Source organism: Pelodiscus sinensis, chromosome 1 (assembly GCF_052426305.1).
Source record: "Pelodiscus sinensis isolate ZL-2025 chromosome 1, ASM5242630v1, whole genome shotgun sequence".
Classification (NCBI taxonomy): Eukaryota; Metazoa; Chordata; order Testudines; family Trionychidae; genus Pelodiscus; species Pelodiscus sinensis.
This window is the reverse complement of record NC_143052.1, coordinates 52,213,870-52,239,192: the sequence shown is the minus strand read 5'-3', so window position 1 is coordinate 52,239,192 and position 25,323 is coordinate 52,213,870. Positions and strand designations below refer to the sequence as shown.

The 25,323-nt window shown below is 42.3% G+C and overlaps 1 protein-coding gene across 7 annotated transcripts in view; it reads right to left on the bottom strand.

The window, feature by feature from the left end:
* Positions 1 to 830: 830 nt before the first annotated feature.
* The window catches only part of IMMP2L (inner mitochondrial membrane peptidase subunit 2), a 779,606-nt gene continuing 755,113 nt past the window's right edge, over positions 831 to 25,323 (bottom strand). For 5 of the 7 annotated variants that reach the window (XM_075929730.2, XM_075929739.2, XM_075929733.2 and 2 more), the window contains exons 6-7: positions 12,731 to 12,855; positions 831 to 1,592 (exon numbers count right to left, since the gene is read on the bottom strand). In XM_075929730.2, the coding sequence (XP_075785845.2) occupies positions 1,442 to 1,592; positions 12,731 to 12,855 (276 nt within the window). In that variant the 3' untranslated portion in view covers positions 831 to 1,441. The remainder of the gene's footprint in view (positions 1,593 to 12,730; positions 12,856 to 25,323) is intronic. The other 2 variants (XM_075929769.2, XM_006122511.5) reach the window with 1 other exon arrangement.

Sequence of the window (25,323 nt, the reverse complement as noted above, 5' to 3'; positions counted from 1 at the left end):
CAAATTAATTATAGCTGTGAAAAATTATTTGACTCCATTCTAATTTTCTTGATTAATTTGTGAAAGAATTACAAATCAATGTTTTCAGTCTCTCTAAATAAATCCACATAACTGATGATTAAACAACCAAGCATACCACATTGGTTTAATGGTGGGGGTGGGGAGGTGGGGGGAGAGGGAGGAGACACATTGTGAAGAGGTTTTGGCAGAAGGAAGTGAAATCAAGGTCAGGTTTATAGTGCTCAAAGTTCCCAAAGTGCTGGGAGCCATAGTAAGTAGATGGGTTCGATTTAGATAAGTAGTTTAGCAGTGGCCGAAGCTACGAGCAACCTATTCAGAACAGACTAGCTAGCTTCAGTCTTCTCAGAAGTTCAGCTTAGCACTGAAACCCAACACCAATCCTAGTCTCATCTTGTTTTGGAGTCTGATAAGAAAGATTGCATAACCATAGCACAGATGTGTCAGATGTCAAATCCTTCTGAATACTGTCTCTTCTGAAGTAACATTCAATATATATGAAATGAACTGGGCTCATACCTGTCTATGACTGAAGACTGCATCACTCTTCAATGGGAATCAATCAAGACCCTTTCACTGTAATGTAGTCTATGGAAACCTTCTTGTACTTTACTTGAGGAATGTTTTTATAATATTAAAGAAGCTTTTTACTATTTCCAAATAAATGTGACAATCAATATTAACACTGAGTGACTGTAGTTAGGAAATAAATGGAGTGTACTTTGTGTAGATGCTGTGGTATAATATGTATTATATTTTTCTCAGACCTGTGTCTCAACAAATTGATAAAAAAAGAATATTTATAGTGAAGATTAATTTAAAAGAACATATTCAATTTAATAAAAACAACAAGCTGCTTTAAATGAAAAATAAAATTACTGGATTAAAGACACATTTGTTCTTTTTTGGCATATTGTACAATTAGCTTTTCATCTACAGAAATGCTAATATTTTTATATTAATAATTATAGTGCAATCCAAAATGTTATATTATGAGTAAATGCTTCTTCATATTCAGACCTAAATGAAATGATGAAGTACTGTATTGACTTCACATTTTCAACAAAATATTAATTTTCAGAGATCTATCAAGCTGTTAAAGAAACAAATCAAAAGCAAAAGATTAAAGTCTTTTATAGACTATTATAATAACTTCTTATCAACAGGAGCATGCGAACAGACAATGGTACATACATTTTACTGTTTCTGGAAAACTGAAGATTGGAATACTCCATCAGAGAATAGTGACTCCAAACCAAAATAATGTACCATACAATATGAAAGATTATGGAAAAGTTTAGCTTTGAAGTAATATCTTAACATGAGGGAATTTCTGCAGTGGAAGTTTCTCTTCTTGTATATTTGGAATTCTTATCTGTGGTATTTCATCATTAGTCCCTCTCAATGGTTTATCCTAGTATCACTATTTCATTTCTCCATCATGAACATGTAGGTCAATCTTCATTAGTGTGAAGTGGTGTTCGTTCTGGAGGCAGCATAGGTTGTAACTTCTGCCAGCGCTCTGGAGGCCACAGGATATGGGTAGCACGAGCATGTAAAAGTCCAAGAGAGACCTGCGCCAACAATAGAAACAACAGTCTTTAATAAAATGTAACCGGATTTTTTAAAACTATATGCAGTGAATGATTTTATAAGAGAAATAAGGGAAAACAAAGCAAAGACTTTACAACATTAATGATTTGTGCTACAGACATAATGGAAGAGAAAAGTTAATGCTGTTTGCAAAATATTTTAAAGGACTCATTCTAAGTTCTAATGATTTTGCAGACCCTGAAGCATCACAGAGGTCTTCCACATTATGTTTAACAGTCATTCGTTCAGTCATTTTTATTTTGTGTCTGTAAATCAAAAGATACCAAATATGGGAATTTTGATTGACTATGTGCTGATTTATGGACTAAAATGCAAAAATTTAGGCACCTAACTTAACCCATGTTTGATCCTTGGACATGGTCTATATCCTTTAAGCTCTGAGACTTGACAATTAGGCTGTGTCCAGACTCAGGTTTTTTTTTTTAAAAAGTAGCCTTTTTTCGAAAAAACTTCACCTGCGTCTAGACTACAGCCGCGTTCTTTCGAAATTAAATTGAAAGAACGGGGCTTTTCTTTCGACGGCGGTAAACCTCATTGCACGAGGAAGAACGCCTTCTTTCGAAAGTTCCTCTTTCAAAAGAAGGCGTTCTTGAATGTAAATAGGGCTTCTTCAAAAGAGAGCATCCAGACTCACTGGGTGCTTTCTTTCGAAAAAGCAAGCCGCTTTTTCGAAAGTTCCACGTGTAGTCTAGACGCTCTCTTTCGAAAGAGGCTCTTTCGAAAGATACTTTCGAAAGAGCCTCTTTCGAAAGAAGCCTGCAGTCTAGACATAGCCTTACAAATTTCAGTTTTCTTATAATGCAGAAGCAGTTTTCCCACACAATGATTATATTTAATCAGAATACACTTTGGATGCTTCCTAGGCTCTTTAGTATTAACCCAGTATAACTACAGACACATATATACAATTCTATGTTCACTTCTCACCACAAAAAGAATTCTCTGAATATATAGGAAGTTCAAAATTTTATGCTAATACCAAACAGACCCCTACGAATATCTTCAGCTAATTTCCCTGATTTAATTTCATAGGAATAATATATATGCACCAATCTTTCTCTTCCACATAATCAAATCACTGAAGTTGAAGTGGCCTATATCTAATTCCATATTTTGTAGCTTGATTAAGCAGGTGCTGACTTACTTGAATATAATTTTGTTAGCTAACAATCCACAGTAGCTAACAGAATCAAAACCAGATCACTGAAATTATGGTGTGATATCTGATTTCACTTGCTGATTGCCTTGGACCACTGCAGTGCTCCTTTCATGTGAAGGGGAAGAACAACTAAGTCCAAGCTTCTGAGTGATCACTGTTTACAAGCTTCTTCGATAGACTTGCTACATTTTTATTTCAGTAATGCTGTTGTTCTGAATAGCTGGTTGGGCATACAGAATATTTTCTATTTTAATTATCCAACTACCTGGAGTTCAGATGACATGACAGCATACTCTCCAAAGGATTTGTCCTCTTAGTAATTCACATTATATCTATTCCAACATTGGCTACAAATAATGAAATGGATACAATCACCAGTGCAGCATATAAAAGCAAGGACCCAATACTGACGTGAAGGACTAAGCTCTCCTCTCACATCTATTCTGTATTTTCTCAGGGCATGAATCACCTGTTGATTTCCATGGGAATTCTGCATATATAATGAGAACATAAATATTGGAGACAAAACATGTTTGAGACTGACTGTGAATGCTCTGCTCCTGACTGTGTCTCTCCTAGAGCTCAGGCAAGGCACCCAGGCCTTATTTTCTCCTCATCCAATTATAGACAAGTCCAAACAGACTTTCCGTGCACTAAAGGGCACACTGTTCAAAGGAACATGAACAAGACCTTACTTGGGTACTCCCCATGGCATTCACCATCCCAGAATCAGTACAATTCTCCTTGGAGAGCAACTGCTATGCCCTTCCTTCAGAAACTCTCTTCTCTTCCCCTGGAAAGTCTCTAGCTCCTTCTTTCAGGATAGTCGCACTTCCTTCACATGGGGAACAGTATCTCTCATGTGCTCTCTCTCTGGATCCTTCCCATTTCTTCCCTTTAACTGAGTCCTGTTACATTCCCCTTATAAGCTTTTCTCTTGGGAGCATCTTCCTCCTGAGAACACTCCCTGACGAAGCAGTCTGTTTTCTAGGGTGCAAATATTCTTCTGTGCATTGAACATTAAACAGCCAATTAGGGCAACTGATTATTCCCTGACAGGTTTTAGAAGGCCACCATGGATAACACAGATCCAGACTCTCCTTAAACACAACCTCTTCCTAACAAAGCTGATTTACAGACCAGGACTAGTAGTATCCTGTGTAGAATAGTATTTCTTGAAAAAAGTGCTGGATTGGAGGACTAAATTCAACTTCTGCTCCCCATTTTGCTGTTCCTGCTTCCACCCTCACTCTGTATTTCATGCCTCCATTCATTTCTACTGTGCATGCTCCCCCGTGACTTCCTGTCTGCTATTTTACTCCCTCAGTAATTGGAAGCTGTCACTGGGTTTTTAACAAAAGAGACTAGATTGAGATCCTGGTTTCTGTATCAAAATATGAAGTGAGAAAGATTAGCACAGGGAACACAGCTTAACTGAGACACTCCAGTGAGGAATCAAGAGCATGGCCCTCACAACAACTTCTTTATTACTAATACATATGGGCAGCTGACTTGCTCCCATGGAGCAATATAAATATAGAAATAGAGACACACACACACTCAGAAGAAAGGGCAGAAGTAGCCATATATCTCTATAGCATACACAAGTAGTCATGTCCTAAGGTCTTATATTTTAAATGTAATATACAGAAATATTTGCTTGTCCACTTTCTGTCACATGGTAGAAAACCACAAGCACGAAATCAAAAGCATAACAAGAACTCTTCAGTATTAGTCTTGAACATTTTCCCCTTATTAAGCCGTACTTGAAGAATAAAAGTCTAATGAGACTGCACTTCATGAGAAACACTCATTAAAAACATTAACTCTAACTGATCTTGTTTTATCACTCTTAAGCCCATAAGAATGTTAGCCTTTTTAATTTGCATTTTGTCTTTTAGTCTTGTTAATGTGCATTTAACTATACATATTTAACTGCATACTTTTAAACTGTGTGAAGCCTGTAGAATGCCATTGGCAGAGAAAAACTCTACACTCTTTACATACATGCCCAGAAAGAAAAAAAATCAAATTAAAATTACAACAGGTTATATGTTATATAAGAAATTACATCAACACTTGGAAAACAACATTGTAAAAAGCATATGCCAACTTACAACTCTGACAAGTCTGTCTTGCTTTAACTCCTCAATTTGAGTTATATTCTATTTATGTGTCATGGGCATTCCAAGTGTTTCAGAACAATGATAAAAAAAGCTCATGGAGTAAAATTCACCCAAGCTTGGAACAAATAAAACAATAAGATCAAAGTTGTCGTTTCTAATTAGGGATTCTTTACTGAGAATATACTACTTCAGAGGAAATACTTTTTCTGCAAATAAGTTTAATAAAGGAGCAATTTGCAGGTCCAACTCTTTGTAATTCTTGCTACATTTTAGGTTTTCTGCTCATGGTTTGGTGCCTTGTGACAGGCAGTGAACAATTTGGGATCCTTTTTGTTCTTTTAGATTTAACTATTGGAGGTCCTATTCAGGGTAAACATTGTTGGCCAAAATCTGGACCCTACAAATGTCACTACACAAATGGCCTTAAAGCAGTCCTAAAAGAGCAATGAAAAAAATCCCTGAATATGGAGACATCTTGGGCCGGTATAAAGTTGGCATATCTGATCCCCTTCCTCCAATGGGATCTTGGAGCTACTTGGGTCATGGAGGGAGTGTGCCAGCAGGAGGCTAGAGTGTTGTCATGCATTTCCGTGACTTCCACCCAGCAGGAAGGCCCATAAGAAACTATTCTAGCCATTATAAATTAATTGTATCCGGTGTTGTAACTGTGTTGGTCTCATTAAGGAGACAAAATGGGTGAGGTCAGATCTTTTCCTGGACCCTGATGCACTCATATCCATCTTCACCAAAATACCCTAAGAGAATCTGACTCAATACAGAAATAAAATCCCCTCTAACTGAATACTCCTTACTATCACTTACCTTTCCACATATGGGATATCACCAAACTACAACCCTTTTATGTATGCCACATGAAGCTGAAACTGGAATGCAAATGGACAAAAACACTGGAAATTTTTCAGCCCCAAAAGTTGAATGCTTCAGAAACATCTGGAGCAACTGAAAACAGAATTTTAGAATGAAAACACATTATCAAGTAGCTAGTATTCCAGGTATCATATTCACCAAAATATATTGTGTAGGATACCTGGGTGAAAAATTAAATTGTTTGTCATTAAAAAAGGCTATTATGCTACGCTTTGATATTAGATTGCAGGTGTAAAACTGTCTCAGCGTATTTTCTCGGTAAATTAACCTCTTCAAAAAAAATCTATAGTTTAATAGAAAGTAAACCATTACATTTCATATTTTGTACATTGTTGAACTTTGAATCAACCTCTCCCAAGTATAGCAGCAAGGAGAAAGGCTCAATATGAATAAAATCCTGTGGATTAAAGTAGTATCCCAGAGAAACTACTTCCTGCAGTTGAAGTACCTGTGGTAATGAACAACAGAAGACACAATTGTTGATCTTCTTTCATGCATGTAAGAAACACACCAAAGTGAGAACTAAGGAATTATTTTATTTAAAAAGCATACAGCACCTCGGGCTGCTCATTTTAAATTATCCTGCTGGCTGTTACTGCTGCAAGATGCTACCTTGTTTATCAAAATAAAAAATGCAATAAGCTTGTTTCAACTATAATAAAGAAAGGCAACATACTGACAACTTCACTCATTCTCCCCACCCTTATACCTCTCCTACAAGTCAAACCTAATGGAGCCATCAACTGATAAAGAAAAGCATGCGGGACACTAATGTTGTTACTAAGTGATTTGTCAGTATTATAGCTTGAGCAGTAGCTCCAACACAGAGAAAGCATAATGGTTTTCATTCAAAAACCACATTGTAAACTCAAACAAGGATTCATCTGGAGTTCCCAATATTCTGATGGAATCATTTTTAGTTCAAACAAACAAAACACACAACAATGGAGTAGTTGTAATAATTATATGCATATCAAACAGGGATTCTGTAACACAATATAGAGTACTCATTCTGAGTACCACTTTAACGTTCTGAATATGCGTAGAGATGGATGGATACACACAAATGCTGTATCTGTACTGTATGAATGTATGTGTGTACATTCATGCATCTATAGCTATATAAAATAGCTTAACATTTATTCATAATACTAAGACCAATTCTCAGAATGAATAAATTTCACAGTGTGGCACAGAATCGCTATGTGAAACTTTAGAAACAATTGTACTTATCCCCTCCCAGTGTGTCTTTGTAAATTAAGATGTTCATATGGGAATAGGTGGACACTCTCTGAATTCTTAATAAAGTTCATATGCTTGACAGTCAAAATAGGGTAGTCAATTAAGTAACAAAATCAGTGAGCTGTATTCTCTTCTTAGTCAATCTGATTTTGAGTGGCTAGATTAGATTTAAGTTAAAAAAGGGGTAAAACAAAGATTTAAAATTTATCATATTGTTATAAATTTCATAAATTGAGTAAAACAGTGGTTCCCAACCAGTGGTCCACAGACCCCTGTTGGTCCGCAATGGTTCTGGAGGGGGTCTGCAGAAAGTTTAAAAGTAAGAATCAGGCCTACTTTTCTTTTTCTTTTATTTTAATTTTCTCCCCCACAGTGGGAGTCCGTGAAATTGTAATAGATTGAAAAGGGATCTGTACGCTCGAAAAGGTTGGGAACCACTGGATTAAGATGTTACACAGGAGAAAGAGAGAGTTTAATTAACCTTCTATAATCACTTATATTTATAACAGTATCAAAATACTGTGGATATAAGGAAATTAAGGAATATGCAGGATTTTTTTCTCACTTTCATAAAAAAAGCAGCTACAAATCCCAGTAACTGCTTTAGACTAACAATCAAAATGGCTGGCACATACCCTTTGACTTAATTCTTGAAACTGTCAAGGATGTGTTATTGAGAGGAGAATAATAATTAGTGATGTTCTTTTTCAACTTCTTTTTGTGTCTTGTCAAAAAAAATTAAATTGAGGGTAATATATTGCATTTAAGTATTAGCCTAATCTCTAGTGAGTATAACTTTATGAAAACTTATTTGAGTTATCCTTCCTTGCTTATGATTAATAAAACCATTATTCTTGATAGGCCTAGAGAAAGATTTATGAACCAGTGTACTGTATATTTTAAAAAAAAATAGCCCAAAGAGTTGCAAAAATTAAGACATTACTGCATGTTATGATATGCTTGCTTGCTGCATAGATCAAAAAGTATATTATTTAATAGTTTAGACCCGTTTAATATTTCACTTATTGATGCATCAGAACTCTAAGCCTAAATAGGGCTGTCATTATGTCATGTTACTCAAGAGAAGAACTGCACTTATTAGTCTTCATAAACGGCCCCAGAATAAAAGCATTAGTATATTTGCATTTCAATAATGTAAAGATTTAGTAATTTAAGTAGCAGGAAACTGTCATTACAACACTTTTATTGTCTTCAAATGAAATGTAGCAGATATATCCCAAGTCTCTATTAATTATTCAGAAATGCATACAAATTGTTAAACTTCTGTGTGAATTCCAGTCAAGTGTACTTTGCACCAGTACCTTCTGAGAGTGTTAGTATTAGTGACATTTTTCACCTTACTGGTGCTGATGCTGCTACTGATTGTTTAATGCTCTCTTCCTTGAATGAGCACCCATTTAGAAAAGCTGTACGTTACACATGAAGTTGATTAACATATTTGTTCTGCTGAATGTCACTAATTTAAGGCTTAATTGTGCCATTTAGGCATGACATAGTAAGGGTCAGTGTGGAATCCTGCTGTCCTCAGAAAGCTCTGGGAAAACAGCTTTTGGAGATCCTGGGTACCTGTTGCATCACTCCTTTATAGGAAGGGCCTACACCCTACCCCCAAAGCTTGCAAGTGCTTTTAACAGGAGGCAGGCAGGTTATATGATCATGGCTTCACTTCCATTTGTGATACAGGAATATAGATAAAGCTGTTTCCTTTCTCTTTAGAGTCCATAGACTGTCATTCTATCTGTATCCTCTGCATATGTGCCAATTTGGGAAAGACTCCGTACACACGCTATTTTGGCTCTTATAAAACCAGTCTTCAGTGTGAGTGTTGCTAGCACTGCTGAGCTGAATAAATTGGTTAAAATACAAATCAGATTTTCATTGAGTTTTTGAAAAGCACGGAGGGAGGGAGTTACATTTCAGGGTCAAGTTTCACTAATGAGAAAAGAGTTCCTTTTCTGTCCTTGAATCCTCTGACAGAAAACTGAGGTCTGGACCTAATATTTCCAGGCTAAGACATTAAGCTCTATCAATAATATTCTGCCCCATCCTCTCCACACACTGGCTACGTCTACACTGGCCCCTTTTCCGGAAGGGGCATTTAAATTTCACTAGTCGTCGTAGGGAAATCCGCGGGGGATTTAAATATCCCCCGCGGCATTTAAATAAAAATGTCCGCCGCTTTTCCGGCTTTTAAAAAAGCCGGAAAAGAGCGTCTACACTGGCCCCGATCCTCCGGAAAAAGTGCCCTTTTCCGGAGGCTCTTATTCTTACTTCAAAGTAGGAATAAGACCCTCCGGAAAAGGGCACTTTTTCCGGAGGATCGGGGCCAGTCTAGACGCTCTTTTCCGGCTTTTTTAAAAGCCGGAAAAAAGCGGCGGACATTTTTATTTAAATGCCGCGGGGGATATTTAAATCCCCCGCGGATTTCCCTACGACGACTAGTGAAATTTACGTGCCCCTTCCGGAAAAGGGGCCAGTGTAGACATAGCCACTATGTTTTACATTAGTGACTGAATATTTTCCAGTTCCTGCAGGCTAGAAAAGGAATCCCACATTTCAGGAAGCAGGGTAGTCTGACCATTTCAGGAAATTATTCTTTAATATTGATGCCTTTATTCTTATTTACATGCAGAGAAAAAGATTAAAGAGCGCCCATGCTAGTCTCTAGGTAATATTTAAACACACTAGTCTTATACTTCCCAAATCCAACACCTTCACCCTTACCCAACAGTGACCAGGCAAAAGAAACAATCTATCCATGACTCATCACATTCATAATTCCTAACTTGCTCAAAAGTTTAGGAGAACAAACAGGCTTTGCTATATTTCCTAACAGTGAAAAGGAACTGGCTATTTCATACCAAAGAGGAGAAGCTCCAAAGAAAACAGATTCTCACAGAGAACGCCCCTCTTATTTTTTTAACTGAGGGCAATATTGCTCAAGTGCCTTTGATGATCAACCTCCCTAGCACGAGAAGATAGTTTCTTAGGGTAGGTCTACACTACAGCACTACTTCGAATTAACTTATTTCAAATTAGTTAATTTGAAATAACACATCTAGACCCAAAAACTAATTCAAAATAGCGTTTTGCTATTTTGAAATAGTGCGTCCACACTGATTGGACATTGGATCGCATTTAAGGGCAGCTGAAACCGGCTCCAGCAGGGCATCAGGTCAGTAGTTGCTTTGTGTGGCTGCTGTCTGAGGATATCTGAGGCTCGTGCTTAAAGGGACCCCTCTGGACAGCCAGTTCTCAGCTTTCCCGCTTGCTTGCCTACCTCGCCGAGGGACAGCAAAGCGTTTTCCTCTCTGCCTGCTTCGGTCGCTCTCGTTTGGGACACCGCAGCACTTGGCACCATGGAACCAGAGCTGCCCCTGGGCACTCTGGTGCTCATGCTGAACGTCTTGCTGCAAGCCTGGCAGCAATTGCTGGAGGCTGCCTGGCACCTTCTGCTGCAGGCCATCCCCCTGGTCCTCCCCCTGCTCCCCTGGGAGCCCTGGAGGAGCGGTGCCCAGATGCCAGCATGTTCCACTGCATCTGGCGTCTGGACACCAGCAGCGACTTGTGGGATCACATCATCCTGGAGCACTGGGGAGACCAACAGATCGCCATATTTGTGGTCAGGAAGGAATTTTCCTCCAGGGGAGATTGGCAGAGGCCCTGGAGGCTTTTCGCCCTCCTTTGTAGCATGGAGTACAGGTCACTAGCGGGAGAATTCTCTGCATCTTGCGGTCTTTGAACCATCATTTTAAGGACTTCAATATCTGAGATATAGGTGAGAGGATTATTCTAGGAGGGGGTGGGTGAGATTCTGTGGCCTGCACTGTGCAGGGGGTCAGACTAGATGATCAAAATGGTCCCTTCTGACCTTGAAGTCTATGAGTCTATGACACCTTCCTGGAGCTCTGTGAGTGGCTCGCCCCTGCTCTGCGGCGATGGGACACACGCATGAGACCCACCATTCCTCTCCACAAGCAGGTGGCCATCGCCCTCTGGAAGCTCTCCACACCGGATAGCTACCGATCTGTGGGGAACCAGTTCGGCATGGGGAGATCCACCGTCGGAGTGGAGCTCATGCAGGTACGGCACTCAACGGCCACTGGGCCAGGATGGGGGGCTGCAAGGAGGACGTGGGCTGCCCCAGGAAAAACGGGGGGAAGGTGGTGTAAGTGCCCTCCCCGGGAGGGGTCGGTCTGTCCCGGCCATGCTACAGACCGCCCATGGTGGCCAGGATTGCAGTAGAGGTTGCTCCTGGGAGTGGGGCAGGGGGAAGTGGCGGGGAAAGAACACTCCCAGCCACCCAGGCACCCCAGTGACCCTCGGTTTTATGTGTCTCTCTGCAGGTAGTCAAGGCCATCAACAGGGTGCTGCTCCACAGAGTCATCCACCTTACCGACCTGGACGCAGTCATCTAGGGGTTCGGTGCCCTGGGCTTCCCCAACTGCAGGGGGGGCAATCAACGGGATGCACATCCCCATCCATGCCCCGGACCACCAGGCCTCCCTCTACATTAACCGCAAGGGGTACTTCTCTGTGATCCTGCAGGCCGTGTCTGACCACCGGGGCCAGTTCACGGACCTCAGTGTGGGCTGGTCCGGCAAGGCACATGACGCACGGGTGTACCGCAACTCCTCCGTGTGCCAGAGGCTGCACGCCGTGACTTTCTTCCCCGACCACCACATCAGGGTCAGGGACATGGACATGCCAGTTTGCCTGGTGGGGGATGTGGCCTACCCCCTACAGCCCTGGCTCATAAAGCCCTACTTAGGACACCTCAGACTCTCCTGGCAGGGCTCAGCAGGGCCCGCATCGTGGTTGAGGGGGCCTTTGGCCGACTGAAAATACAGTTTAGGTGCCTCCTCACCTGCCTCGACCTCTCCCCGCACAATATTCCGCATGTGGTGGCAGCATGCTGTGTGCTCTACAATTTGTGCGAGAAGAAGGAGGAGGCTTTCCTGCCAGCCTGGATGGCAGAGACTGACCGCATGGCTGGCCAGTACGCACAGTCCTGCATGGCTGCCAGCCGGGAGGCCCTTTGGGGGGCTGTCCGCATCTGGGAAACTCTGTGGGAGAGCTTCCAGGTGGACGAAGACTGAAGTCCCCCTGGCGTGGGGACTGGGGGGTCTTACATTCCTGGGGCCTTACATTCCTCCCCCACCTCCTTCCCCTTTCCTCTCCCTAACCCCCTTTCCTGATCTACAATAAAAATACCTGTGTGGCCACAAAAAATGTCTTTATTTCACATAACTGGGGTGGGAGGAGGGGGGGACTGAGGGCGGGAGAGGGGAGGGAGAAAACCTGGGAGGAGAGAGCTGGAAGGGGGAGACAAAGGGAGGAAGGGGTAGGGGAAGCTTAGGGTTGGGGGTCTTGCTGGCTCTCCCATCTCGCAGCACTGCGGGTGCGGAGGCGTCAGGGGGGAGTGGGTGTGGAGGGTGGGGCAGGAGGGATGGGGGGGTGCGGAAGAAGCGGGAGGGGGAGCAGGAGTGGGAGGAGGAGCAATAGGTGGGGTGGCCACAGAGGCTGGAGCAGCAGGAGGCAGCAATTGGTCCGCCAGGGCCTGCAGGTGCTTGTGGAGGGCACGGCCCTGCTCCCGGAGCTCCCTCAAGCTCTCCCGCCACAGCTGCAGGTCCTCTTGCACCCACTGCTCCTGGCTGTGGACCTGCCGTCCCTGTAACTGCAGCTGCTGCCTCTGGAGCTCCTCCTGGTTGTGGGTACACCTGCTGGCCCGGGTTCGGGTGGAGGGTCCAGGCGGGGTGGTGTGTCCTGAACTCGCAGGTGGTGTGGCTGTGGTGAAACAAGAGAAGTGGTCAGTTCTCTTTGGGGACACAGTGGGTGAAACCCAGCCCCCCTCTGCAAGGCGAGGATGGCAGGTGTCCGCACCATCACATCCTGCTATCCCCGGGACTGTGAGCTGGCCCAGGACTGCACCCCAGTCACTTTGCTGCCTACAGTGTGGTGATGAGGGGAGGCAAGATGTGCCCTGCCTATGTATAGAGGGGGCGTCCGGAGGGAGGGCAGTGTGCAGTGTCTCTCCCCAGGGTAAGGTCCCTGGGCTTCCCCTTCCCCCTCCCCCTGCATAAGGAAACAGTGATGTCACTCACATGTGGAGGCCTCCCCAGCCTCGGATGAGGCTGCTGACGGGCTCTCTGGTTCGGCTCAGGGTTCCTGGGTGCAGGGCAGGCTCCCTGCAGGCTCCTGGCTGCTCTCATCCTCCTCCTCCTGTTTCCCTGTGACAGGGGCAGGGCCCTCTGCCCCAGGGTCAATGATGACCAGGGGGGCACGGACCGTCAGACCCCCCAGGATGTGGTCCAGGGCCTCATAGTAGGGGCAGGCTTCTTGGACAGCTCCTGGTTGGGATGCCCTGCCATAGGCCTGCTTCAGCTCCTTGATCTTGCTCCACACCTGCTCTTGGCTATGCGTGTGGCCTCTGGTGGCCAGGCTGGCAGCCATGCGGCTGTAGACGGCCGCATTCCTGCATCTAGTGTGGAGATCGTGGGCATTGGAGGCCTCCCCCCAAATCTCAATGAGGCCCACAATCTCCGCACTTGACCAGGAAGGCGCTCGCCTTTTGCGGCCCGTGGCAGGCTCCTGAGAGCTGCCAGCCTGGTCCTGGGGAGCAGTGGAGGGCTGAGTGGCAGCAGGTGGCTGGCTTATGGTGTGCCAGGTGCAGTCTGCTGGCTGTGTGCTGGCAGGCTGGAAACCCTGGCACAGGCACTCTGGCCAGAATCTGCCCCTTTAAGGGCTCCAGGGCTGGGGAGGGAGCAGACGAGTTTTCCTGGTTGTTCCCAGAGTGGTCACCAGGGCTCCCTGGGAAGAGCTGGAGGCCCCCTAATTCGAAATAAGTGTCTACACAGCACTTATTTCGAATTAGCTATTTCGAATTAGGTGTTATTCCTTGTAGAATGAGGTTTACCTAATTCGAAATAAGGGCTCCACTATTTTGAATTTATTTTGAAATAGTGGTTTCTATATGTAGACAGCTATTAAAGTTAATTTGAAATAACTGTTGTTATTTCAAATTAACTCTGTAGTGTAGACATTCCCTTAGTTAGACAGGTCTCAAGCCACTTACGGCTTTACTGGGCAAAATTCACTCCATCCAAAACCAACTGGCAGACAGTGCATAGAGAACCCCTGTTAAAATATTTTCACCAAGATTCAAGGTTTGAGTGCTGGATGAATTCAAAATCTAGCCCACATAGAGGGTGCTTTTATTTATTTTTAGGTGGAACATATCCAAAGCTCTATTTAAACTGATCCATTTAAAAACCACATGCAGAATTAAACAATAAAATGAGCATCTCAGTAAACACCTTCCCTTAATCTTCACCCATAATCAAATAAATGAGCAGCCCATTCCTGCTATCTGCCCAAAGCCCAGGAAAGTAGATGATCCTTACAACAAATTAGGACTATTTAGGATGAAGGAGAGGAGTAAATTTCAGTGTTGAGGGACCCTTAGTGACTCTAACATGTAACTTCCTCGGTTTTATACTTCAGGTCTCCAACTTGAATACTCCCACTGTGGTGCTATGGCCATTGGGGGGTGGGGGAGGGAGAGAGGGGAGACTGTCTATGTAGATTGGTCCAAAGCCATTTACCTTGTTTCATAACCTTACATGATGCCTGGAAGGTAACTGACAACCACGGTACATCATACCGTTCAGCAATCTAACCATGAGGGGACAGACACAGATGATGCTAGCTGGGTTCACAACTGAAGAAACTGTTACAACCTCCTAGATAGATATAAAAGGAAAAAATCTGTTCTGAGCATTATTGTTCCCCAATCAGACCCTCTGATCCTGACTGAGGTTTCTAGTGCAATGTAATAGCATTACTAACTATACCTGTGAATCATGACCAAAGACACCATCATTTGTTTCCCCTGATATGAGAGAGCTTAGCAGTAGCTAGAGAAACTGCTGCCAGAAGATGGGTTAATAAAAAATGGGTATGATAATAGACATCTTATATTTGTTAGTTAGCACAAGTTGGGAAAAGCATATTTATGATCCTACAACTTTTGCTTGGTAAGGCTGGAGCTCTTTTAAGTGGTAGGTGAATTGTTTGAAATGTGTTAAAAGACCGCATTTGTAGCAAACAGATCTCTAATCACCCTCAGTTTTCCGTTCTTTTGTACCATGTAAGCTCATGTTTTTAGATTGACATGAATCATGTTCTCTGGATATTGTTATCAGAATCATTTTGATTTTCTCTTTTTCAGTAAGAGAAAGAAAAAGAAACACTCAGTAGACCATTCCACTTAATTAAATCTTTTCAAAAAGCCCAACTGTGAGGCTTGTTTACATTTTCTTATGTAATGACATACAAAAGCAGCCTGGCTTACAGAAAACATGCTGTTGAAAAGCAATAGGGAGCAGATATTCAATGGTAGCTAGGATATCAAAGTGTCATTAGATAGTTGCGTGATACGTTATTAAAATTGTAAAAGACTTTCTCACATAGGTCTCTGTGTGATGATGCCCACAGCTCATCGAAAATAGTAAATTCTATCGAAACCATTTGCAATCTATATCTATTCTGACTGAGTTGAAAGATGTACAGGGAGAAACATATAAATATGTTTAATGGATATTTGATTCCCTCCTTCCCCTTCTTAGAGCTAAAATAGTCAGCTCAAAAGAGTGTTTAAATAGCTTGAAGGATGATTAGGTGCAGGGAAGGGCACAGAAGAAATTAATTGCCCTTTCCAGCTGTCATTCATCAAGAAAGAGCCTTCTCTCTCTCAGGGACCTAGTGGGAGGTAGCAAAGGGGCTGGTGAAAAGGAAATCTCCTCTCTCATGATTTGATCCCCACAGTCTGAGCGTAGAAGTGCTAAGGCAGCTTCCTAGGCTTGTTGAGCAAGGGAGTCATATTTGGCATATCAACAGTTCAAAAACAGGGAGCCAAATTCAACCCTGTCTCAGCTCTAAACACTGGCTCTATTATCTGGAGAACCAGTATCACCTGATGGTAACCTAACTTTTACATACCCTCCTGTTCCATCAGTGAAGGCTGAGAAGGGAGCATAGTGCACTCCCCTGTATTTTGCTGTATAGTGTTTAAAGGTAGAGGCTACCATATTTATTCATTTCATGCCCATCTAACAACTTAAACTTTATATAAACTATCCTTTCTATTTCATGACTTGGGACAGTAACAAAATGACCTATAAAAATGAGAAATGGCAGGGTTAAGGAGTGAGTTGTAGACCCTCTTGAGTGCTCCCCTTAGCTGACATGCTCACCTACCTTCACTTCTCATGGGACAGGATGGACGAGCCACTCTTGGACTGGATCATTTGGTTACAGACTGTTTCCAAACCATATAACCATTAAAGATCCAACTGTGTTTGGAAGCTGCCTGGAAATTTCTGTGTGGTCACTTCATTAACGTGCCTCAAAACAGTTTAATCAAAATAAATGCCTTGTTTATTCACCCAAAGGTAAATAATAGACACTGAAGATGGATAACACAAAGGCTGACATGCCTGTTTCTTACCTATACCTTACCCTTTGCATGTGAATCTCACCTCTAGAAGATGCTGGCGATTCCCCCACTTCTGAACTAGGTAACAAGATTTAATGATCTAGTGTCCCTATGATCCTAACCTTTGATATTAGGAAAATATATATGTTAATTTGGCTAGTGCCAGATAGGAAGGCATTTCCTGATTAATAATCTCCCCCACTCCACTGTTCAATAAAGACACTTGATATTCATTCTGGAGGTAGCTTCTTTCGGTAGCTGCTTCTTCTCCCTAGCTACGTTCTTCATTTTAACTCTATGGAGTCAGACAGATAAACCCAGGGATATACTATTATAAAAATAATATGACTATCTCTATACATTGTAATTGTTTTTAATCTAGAAAGCTATGTTATTCTTACTGAGATGCTAGGTTGTTTTATTGATTCACACAGAGGAATGGGTATACCTTTTCAAAATGGAAGACTAATGAACTCAACTATTGGCATAATTAATATATATTCTATTTTCAGGGCTGGCATGAGGCGAACTGAGGCAGCTACCTCAGGTGCCAGACTGGGGCGGGGAGAGGGGGCACCACTAGGACCCAGAGTGTAGAAAATTGTGTCTGCTGCTGGTGCATATGTATCCTCTCTGCTCTAGATGCACAGAAAAGTGTAGATTTGAGAAGAGTGTGGTGGAAGCGCAAGAAACAGCTGCTGCTGAGTTTAGTTCCTTAAGTCCAGATAATCCAGGACTGTGGACTCACTTGAGCAATAGCCTGAGGGACTTCCTTGTACTGCATGGGCCACAGCAAGTGAAAAACTTCATGTTCCCCAAAGACAATGAAAATAGAAGTTCCATCCAACACATTACTGGCATGAAATCGCCAATGGTGACAAAGTTGAGAGGCCATGGCTTATGTACTTAAAACACCAGAATGCTGCATACTGTTTTTGTTGCAAACTCTTCCAGTCTAATGTTCCAGCCACATTGGGTTCTACAGGAACAAAGGACTGGAAAAATTCAATTCAAACAGATAAAAATGTCAATGTTTACTATGCAGAAAAGAAAAGTTACATTTGCTGTTCAGGCGTTTGAAAGTTAAGTGTTACTTAAAATTTTTGAACAAGGCATTTTACGTTTAGTTTTATTGGGGTAGGTAGCAGAGCAGTACCATGAGAGGAGTAGAACAGGCAGAAGGCAGAATTGAGACCTTTCAAAGTTTTGGCCCAAGCGAGGAGGCATGGGGACGTCATTTGAGCTCCCCGCCTCAGGTGCCAAAATGTTGTGGGCTGTCCCTATCTATTGTAATTGCAGTTGTGCAGGTAAGCCACCGTTTAGCAAAGCCTGAAGCATGTGCTTAGCTAGATGCACATGAATAATCTCATCCCTATTCATCAAAGCACTTAAGCATATTCTCAGAGTTAAGCAATATAAAAAAAATAAATTTTACATCTGAGCTAAATGGACTATCATTTTTAACATCTTCAATCTCTATATTGCTCAGTATTTACATATATTAGAAGAAATTGTGCTCTCAAGTTGTTTCTATGGGGAAAGGATTAGCATATATAAAAGTTAAAAGACCCAAATATCAGTATGCCCTGATACAGTTATGCTGCAAATTATCTCAATGAGCTCTTCCAATTCTTGACAAAATAGCAAATAAATCAAAATTAATTTTAAATGTTTGACTTACCGACACAAACCTATTCAATATGTACTTGCCTCTAGCAGCTGTAAAACTCAGGAGTTATTTTGTATCTTAATATTTTGGGGCTTGAAATCACATTTCAGATCAATAACAGACTGCTTATCAATTTCTATTTTGCCTTGAGATCTATGAGCATCTGAAAAATTAGTTGAGACAGCAGTAATAATCCACATGATCAGATGAATTTTCATTATTCTCAGAGGGGTAGTCATGTTAGTCTATATCTGCAAAAACAACAAGGAGTCCTGTGGCATCTTAAAGACTATGGGTGCGTCTAGACTGGCAAGATTTTGCCGAAAAACTTGCCAGCTGTGTACACTGGCCGCTTGAATTTGCGCAAGAGCACTGACTTTGTAATGTACAAAATCAGTGCTTCTTGCGTAAATACTTTGATGCTCTCGCTCAGGGATAAGCCCTCTTGAGCAAGAATACTTGTGCAAGAGGGCCAGTGTAGACAGGCACCTTAATTTTTTGCGCAAGAAAGCCCAATGGCTAAAATGGCCATCGGAGCTTTCTTGTGCAAAAGCACGTCTAGATTGGCACGGATGCTTTTGCACAAAAGCACTTTTTGCACAAAAGCGTCCTTGCCAATCTAGACGCTCTTTTGCGGAAATACTTTTAATGGAAACATTTTTCCGTTAAAAGTATTTCCGCAAAATCATGCCAGTCTAGACGCAGCCTACCAGATTTATTTGTGTGCAAGTTTTGTGGGTAAAGACTCTAAGAAAGGGGGAATAGAGAGCAGCTAAAACTGCTACTCTCCTAATAGAGGTGTGTTGCACTATTTATAGGGGGTCTGCTGTTTCTCAGCTACTATGTATTTGTTTAGGACATTGTGACAGGGTGGCCTATGCCCAACGCCTCTCCTGGAGGCTGGAGGCCTTGCTGCACCCTGCTCCAGGGAGAAGAGCAGAAAAGAGGTCCTCCAAGTAGACTAGAGCAGCTGCTTCTCTGGCAACCAGTCAGGGCCCAGAAAATTGATATAAAACAAGCTGCTGGGCCAGGATCTAGCAGTTTCTTGCTGAAGCTCAACCCAGGCAGAGCTAAGGGTTGACTGAAAGGACAACAGCACTTCAAACACCTCTAGTGGGAGCCGGACTTCAGACCAAGGCCAGCTCAAGTCATTCCTGTGCCCCGGGCAGCGGGCGCGCGACGCATATGTGGCTCTGCCCTAGGCGCATGGTGCATGCGCAGCCCGGCCCCCCGGCATGCTGCACCCCTTACAACTGCCATCAGGCACCCCCCATAGGTTGGTGCCCCAGGCAGCTGCCCGGTTAGCCCCCCCCCCTTAATCTGGCCCTGCCAGCATCTGAAGACTAGCCATTAACAGACAGCAACACTTTGCAGTACCCTGGACAGGGTCTAGGGAGGACTTGACTGCAAAACCCAAGAGAAAGGACTGGACAGAGCAGCTTCCCAGGGAAGTGACCCAGGTAACTGAACAGCAGCAGACTCTATTAATAAGCAGCAGGCAATTGCTACTTATAGGGTCCCTGGGCTGGGACCCAGAGAAATCGGTGTCTCTGAGTCCCTGCCAACCCCAAGGAGCCACAACATGGGGTAAGAAGAAGCCTGGTCCCAGGCTACTGACCAGGTAGCCTTCAGGGTCACCTCCACCCCAGAGACCAGCTAGCCAGAGGAATTGCAGTCGCCCTCAGTCACAAAGGGGAGCTTATAAGTGGGTGAACTCCTTCACAACATTTAGTCCTTGGTAAAAACTGTACAGTCTTCTTTTCACATTGGTGTTTTGTGCTTTTTCTGTTTCTGTTGGGTTATTTTAGGAAGATCCCTGAAAAGGCACATTAGCCACTAAAGCTTCTGTATAGCAAACAGAAGTGCTCTGTGTTTCAATAGAACAGCATTCTTCTACTGTATGTTCAGTCTCCAGTTTAAGGACTCACAGTCAGCCAGAGATGAATGAGAAGTAGCCAGCTCTTCAGAAGTCTCCCACTAGACGATGTTATACATCATTAACTCACTTGAAGAAAGAACTGGAGGCATATGCACCCTGTGTTTCCAGACTTGAGGATATAGTTTTAACCTTTGAGGAGGAACTACATACTGTGAGTCAAAATCATGCCACTTTAAATAAAGAATCTGAAAAGGTTAAGCTTGTATTTTTTGATAGAAGAAAATGTGTTTCTTACAAGAACTGAAGGAAAACCAGGCCAAGAGCAAGAATCTGAGGGCAGGTGGAATTAAGTAAGAAGTAGATAGAATCAAAATTTGTGGATGCTATTTCAGAGTGGCTTGACCTTTTATTAGATTTGAACTTTGATAACTTTTTGGAGATGAAGAAAACTTACTGTCCCGGTTTTAGCTCCCAATACAGAATTGAAATTTGGAAGGTGCCAACTGCATTTGGACACACGTCTGACTAGTCCCAGGATTTCAAATAGGGGGATCGAGCCACAGAGAGGATAGCAGAGCACAATTGGATCAAACTGAGCAATAGCCACTTCTAAATTCTGCAATTACGGCCCTTAAAGGTCCACTGTGACAACTGTCAAATACTGCATCAACATTAACTTATTCTACCAATATCAGATAGTTTCAGTCCCATCCCCACTCAACTACTACTCAATGATGTATAGTTTGTCAAGGATTATTTTTTACAGTGATTATTTTTGAGCATTTTTTCTCACTATGCTCCCCACATACTGTGGCTCCATTCCCAGAATCCCTAATCCTGTTTAGAACTGCCTTCCCACAGTGTGCCAGAAAAGAAGGCAACAGCTAGCTGTTGACCAGGATAAACAGGCAAATGAATAAGATGCATGGGATTGGTTTAAACGGCCTCCAGCAATTTTATTTATTATGCTTTTGGGATGAGCATTACACTGTCCGCAGCCTGCTCTCACATATCCAAGTCTTAACGACCTTACTACATGCATCTTACTTCAAAGAGACTTTAACACCAAATTACAGAGGGAAACTTTAGAACTTTCTTTCATGCTTAAATTTGACACTTTAGGAATGGGCCTTAACAAAGATGCTAATTACCTTAACCATTACAAAGATAGCTTCCCACTTATCACCCCTGATAAGCCATTCATTGACTCAAATAGCTATTCCCTCTTTCCCTTCCCCCTCACCCCAACTTCTGTACTAAATCTGATTTGTCACTTTAATAATGTGTTCACTTTTTTCATTGTATCCTTTGGTATATACAGTCATGCCAATTCTCTTCCAGAATATGATCTGAGGAAGTGGGTCTGACCCACGAAAGATCATCACCTATTAAACCATCTTGTTAGTCTTTAAAGTGATACATAGTTTTTCCTTTTGTTTTAGCAAGATCAGACTAACAAGGCTACCTCTCTATTAGTATCCAGATATGAATTTCTTCCAGTAACTCAGGGTAGATCCTCCTTGGCTTTACCTTACAAACTTAGCTCTATTGTGTAAATTTTTCCCTTTGTGGCCATCAAATAAGGGAGGTAGAGTGATAGGGAAATCTCAGTCTGCACAGATGTCAGGCTACTCTTCTGTGAGTGCAGGCGGACATCAACATACTCCTGTTGTTACCAGGTGGGATAAAACCTGGGACCTCTGAGCCTCTACCACATGAGCTAAAAGCCACATGCCACTTAACTAAGGTTGTGAAGAAGACTCAGTCTCTGTCTAGGTGGTCTTGGTGCCCATAGATGGGACAGAACACCACAGCCAGGAGGTGTGTGGTTACACAAGCTCTAACTGTTCTCTCTCAAATCTCTCTTACTTTGGAAGCTGTCCCTTTTAGCACTTGCCTATACTGCACATGGCCCCCAAGTTGCAACAAGTCAGTAGTTTTAATAGCACTGTATGAATCTTGAATCCTATCATTTCTACCAAACTGTGCCTCCGAGAGGTTGCAAGGAAGGTTAAAAAAAATCTCCACCAGACCACATACCAATTTGGCCCCAAAGGAAACATTTCTTCTCTTTCCTAAAAATCAGGAGATTGTTTAGACCCATAGCATCACAAGCAGTATAGTTCCTAATCTACTTCTAAGAGGAGGGAAGGCAGGACAGCTAAGAAGAGGAAAAAAAAGGCATTTTGAAAAGCCATGGCCAGGTTAAATAGGCAAGAAAACACCCAGCAGCCAATCAGCTGACTTCACTCCCTTTGCTTAGCTAGGCTGTGTCTAGACTGCAGGGTTTTTTTTGAAAAAAGTAGCCTTTTTTAGAAAAAACTTCACCTGCGTCTAGACTACAGCCGCATTCTTTCTAAATTAAATCGAAAGAACACGGTTTTCTTTCAATGTTGGTAATCCTCATTTCATGAGGAATAACGCCATTTTTCGAAAGTGTTCTTTCGAAAAAAGGCGTTCTTGAATGCAAATAGGGCTTTTTTGAAACAGAGCATCCAGACGGCCTGGGTGCTCTCTTTCGAAAAAGCGGCTCACTTTTTCGAAAGAAGAGGTTGTAGTCTAGACGCTCTCTTTCGAAAGAGGCTTGTAGTCTAGATGTACCCCTAGTGACTAAATGGAAAACTGAAGGAAGGGAATAGGGATGGGCAGCCCCCCCCCTTCCTGTTACACATGAGTGACCATAGTATACAAATCATACATTGTGATTATCCACTGGTGGCTGTGTTTGGGCTGGAGGTGACCCCTGCTATCTGGTATCTGTAGCATTGCCCAGCAGGACAGCTGGCTGAGTCAGGTAGGAAGAGGACCAGAACCTGACCAACCGGTTGAAGGCAGGGAAGGGGACAATAGGAGAGAGGCGGAGACAAACAGGAGCTCTGGGGGAAGGGTTTTTTTCAGGAAGCCATGAAAGAGAGAGACTCAGGAGGGTGCTGGGGTTGTAAGGGCCCAGTCACCCGCATCTCCAGGGGGCCTGAGGCATCCTGGCCCTAATTCCTGTAACCCGATTACATCTATGCTGTGCTGTACCCCAGAGAAGCAATGAACTCCCTCTATTCTGCTGGCTGGTGGAGTCTGTTCTGGCTGCTACGGGGGTGCAGGAGTCTGGGAAACCCCAACTCACTGTCACAACATGCATTTGGGATTTTTCTTGTTCCCTGCTGTCCAAGTCTTACTCTGTTAAATGCTACTTGGGCCTTAGCTGCTATATTGCTCCTTGAGCAGCCCAGCTCAACAGCCTACATTTCTAACATTCACCACTCCCTGGTAAAGCTCAACTCCAGTCTGGTTCCCCGATCCTTTGCTGGTTGGCTACATGGAACAGTGCAAGAAACATCCACTGTAAACCCAATTAACTCCCCTTTGTGCAGAAAGCTGGAGAAAAAGATGCCACTTCAGGTGGGTCCAAGCAGAGAACTGAGTCAGAAAACAAAATGTCCAGTATCTGGTTGCAGCCAAATAGTGATTTAGTGCCATCCTGGAAAAATAGTAAATTCTATGGCCATAGAATTAGCATACAAAGGGCCTTGACTGAGATTCATGGGATAGGGCATATATTCAAAGTTACTGTTTCAAACTGTCTGTACACCCAGGTACTTACCTCACTGATCTATTTATCCTCAAGTCACATTTTCAAGGTCCCTGTCTCTGCTGTAAAGGATACTTTTTTTCCAAATTGAGATTCAGGAGCACAAGCTGGTGGCAAGGGATGAATTTTGCAGCCTCAGAATCAGGGACTACTAGGGCCTTATTATTGCAACAAGTATCCAAAACAAAAAAATATACATTTTAAGCACAAAGAATGTAGTTAACATATGTCGAGCATTCTCACAAAAAAAAAACTTTTTTAAAAAGCTGACATAAAACATTCAATTTCTGTTAAATCAATTCAACCTAATTAGCTCTTTGTGATAATAAAATACGTATAAGCGGGAAGCTCCATGCAGCCTACACTATGGAATTACAACTAACACTTCCTCCATCAGAAACTACATATTATTGAAAAGGCTAAAGTAACTTGCTGAAACACAGGAACCTACTAGACATAAGCATAGTCCTTCTCTAAAAAAGTCAAGGTCTTCCTCAAAGCTATGACAAAGGTAAAAAACAAACAAACCAAACGCACTGGTTCTAGGACTTTATATCTCACGTAGTCTTTTATATTACTGCAAAATATGGGTAAAATGCGACCATTCTGATTTGGTGTAAGGATCTATGAAAGGTACAGCGCAGTAGAGAATCAAACCCTGTATCTGACATCTCCGGTACATCAAGCCTTGCCTTAGTTCTACTGAATGGCTGTCTCACCACAAAAGTTTATTCAAATGATTTTAGATTTGTTACTTAGAGTCAAGACAAAATTAACTCCCATATTTAGCAGCAGCTCTTTAGGAGGCTTAAAAATATTTAAATAAGATGACACACTCAGAACTTTTTGTAAATAATCTAAAATGATATCTTATAAATAATGTATGACTGGATCCTAAAGCCATGTCAGAAATAGTTTTCAGACAACAATATGTCACATTATTTTATATTTGATATGTTGCCCCAGTTAACAACCAAAAATGTCTTGTATTTCTTACTCACACAAACTGTTTTGTTAAGATGGAGTTAAGGTTGCTGCCATCATGAATGCTCCCTTTAGAGCAGCTGACTAAATAAACTAGTTACTCTCTCTCACACTAACATCTGAGTGTAAGTGACCTTTTCAAAAGCTAAAAAAAATATGTATAGTAAGATTCCTGATTGTCCAAAGGTAGTGTAATTCCAGCTATCAAAGTTAGTGAAGGAAAAAGCAGAGTCACTAGGTGGAAAAAATGAAAACTTTGGCCTGGCAATTAAATACTTTTTGCTTAATGTTTTTGATCCCTAATATATAAACAGGGAAGTGCAGCAATCTTTGGGTAAAGATTATGATAATCTGGATAAAACCAGAATACTTGGCTCTGGATTAGAGCTCAGGCTTCAGATTTGAGGCCAAATGAAGGCTAGTATTTGAGTTCTGATATAGCATCATTCCTGAGAGATAAAAATCCTGTGAGTTCTGCTCTACTAATGAGATTTCTACCAAGTTCAGAACTTAATCCTAATTTGACAGAAATTTAATTTTCCCCAAAAGTAAAAAACTGTTTGGACAGAAGACATGAAATAGGAAAAAAAAGAAATCAGGAAGCATAAAAAATGGACAATAATTGGCTTCCTTGATCCCGA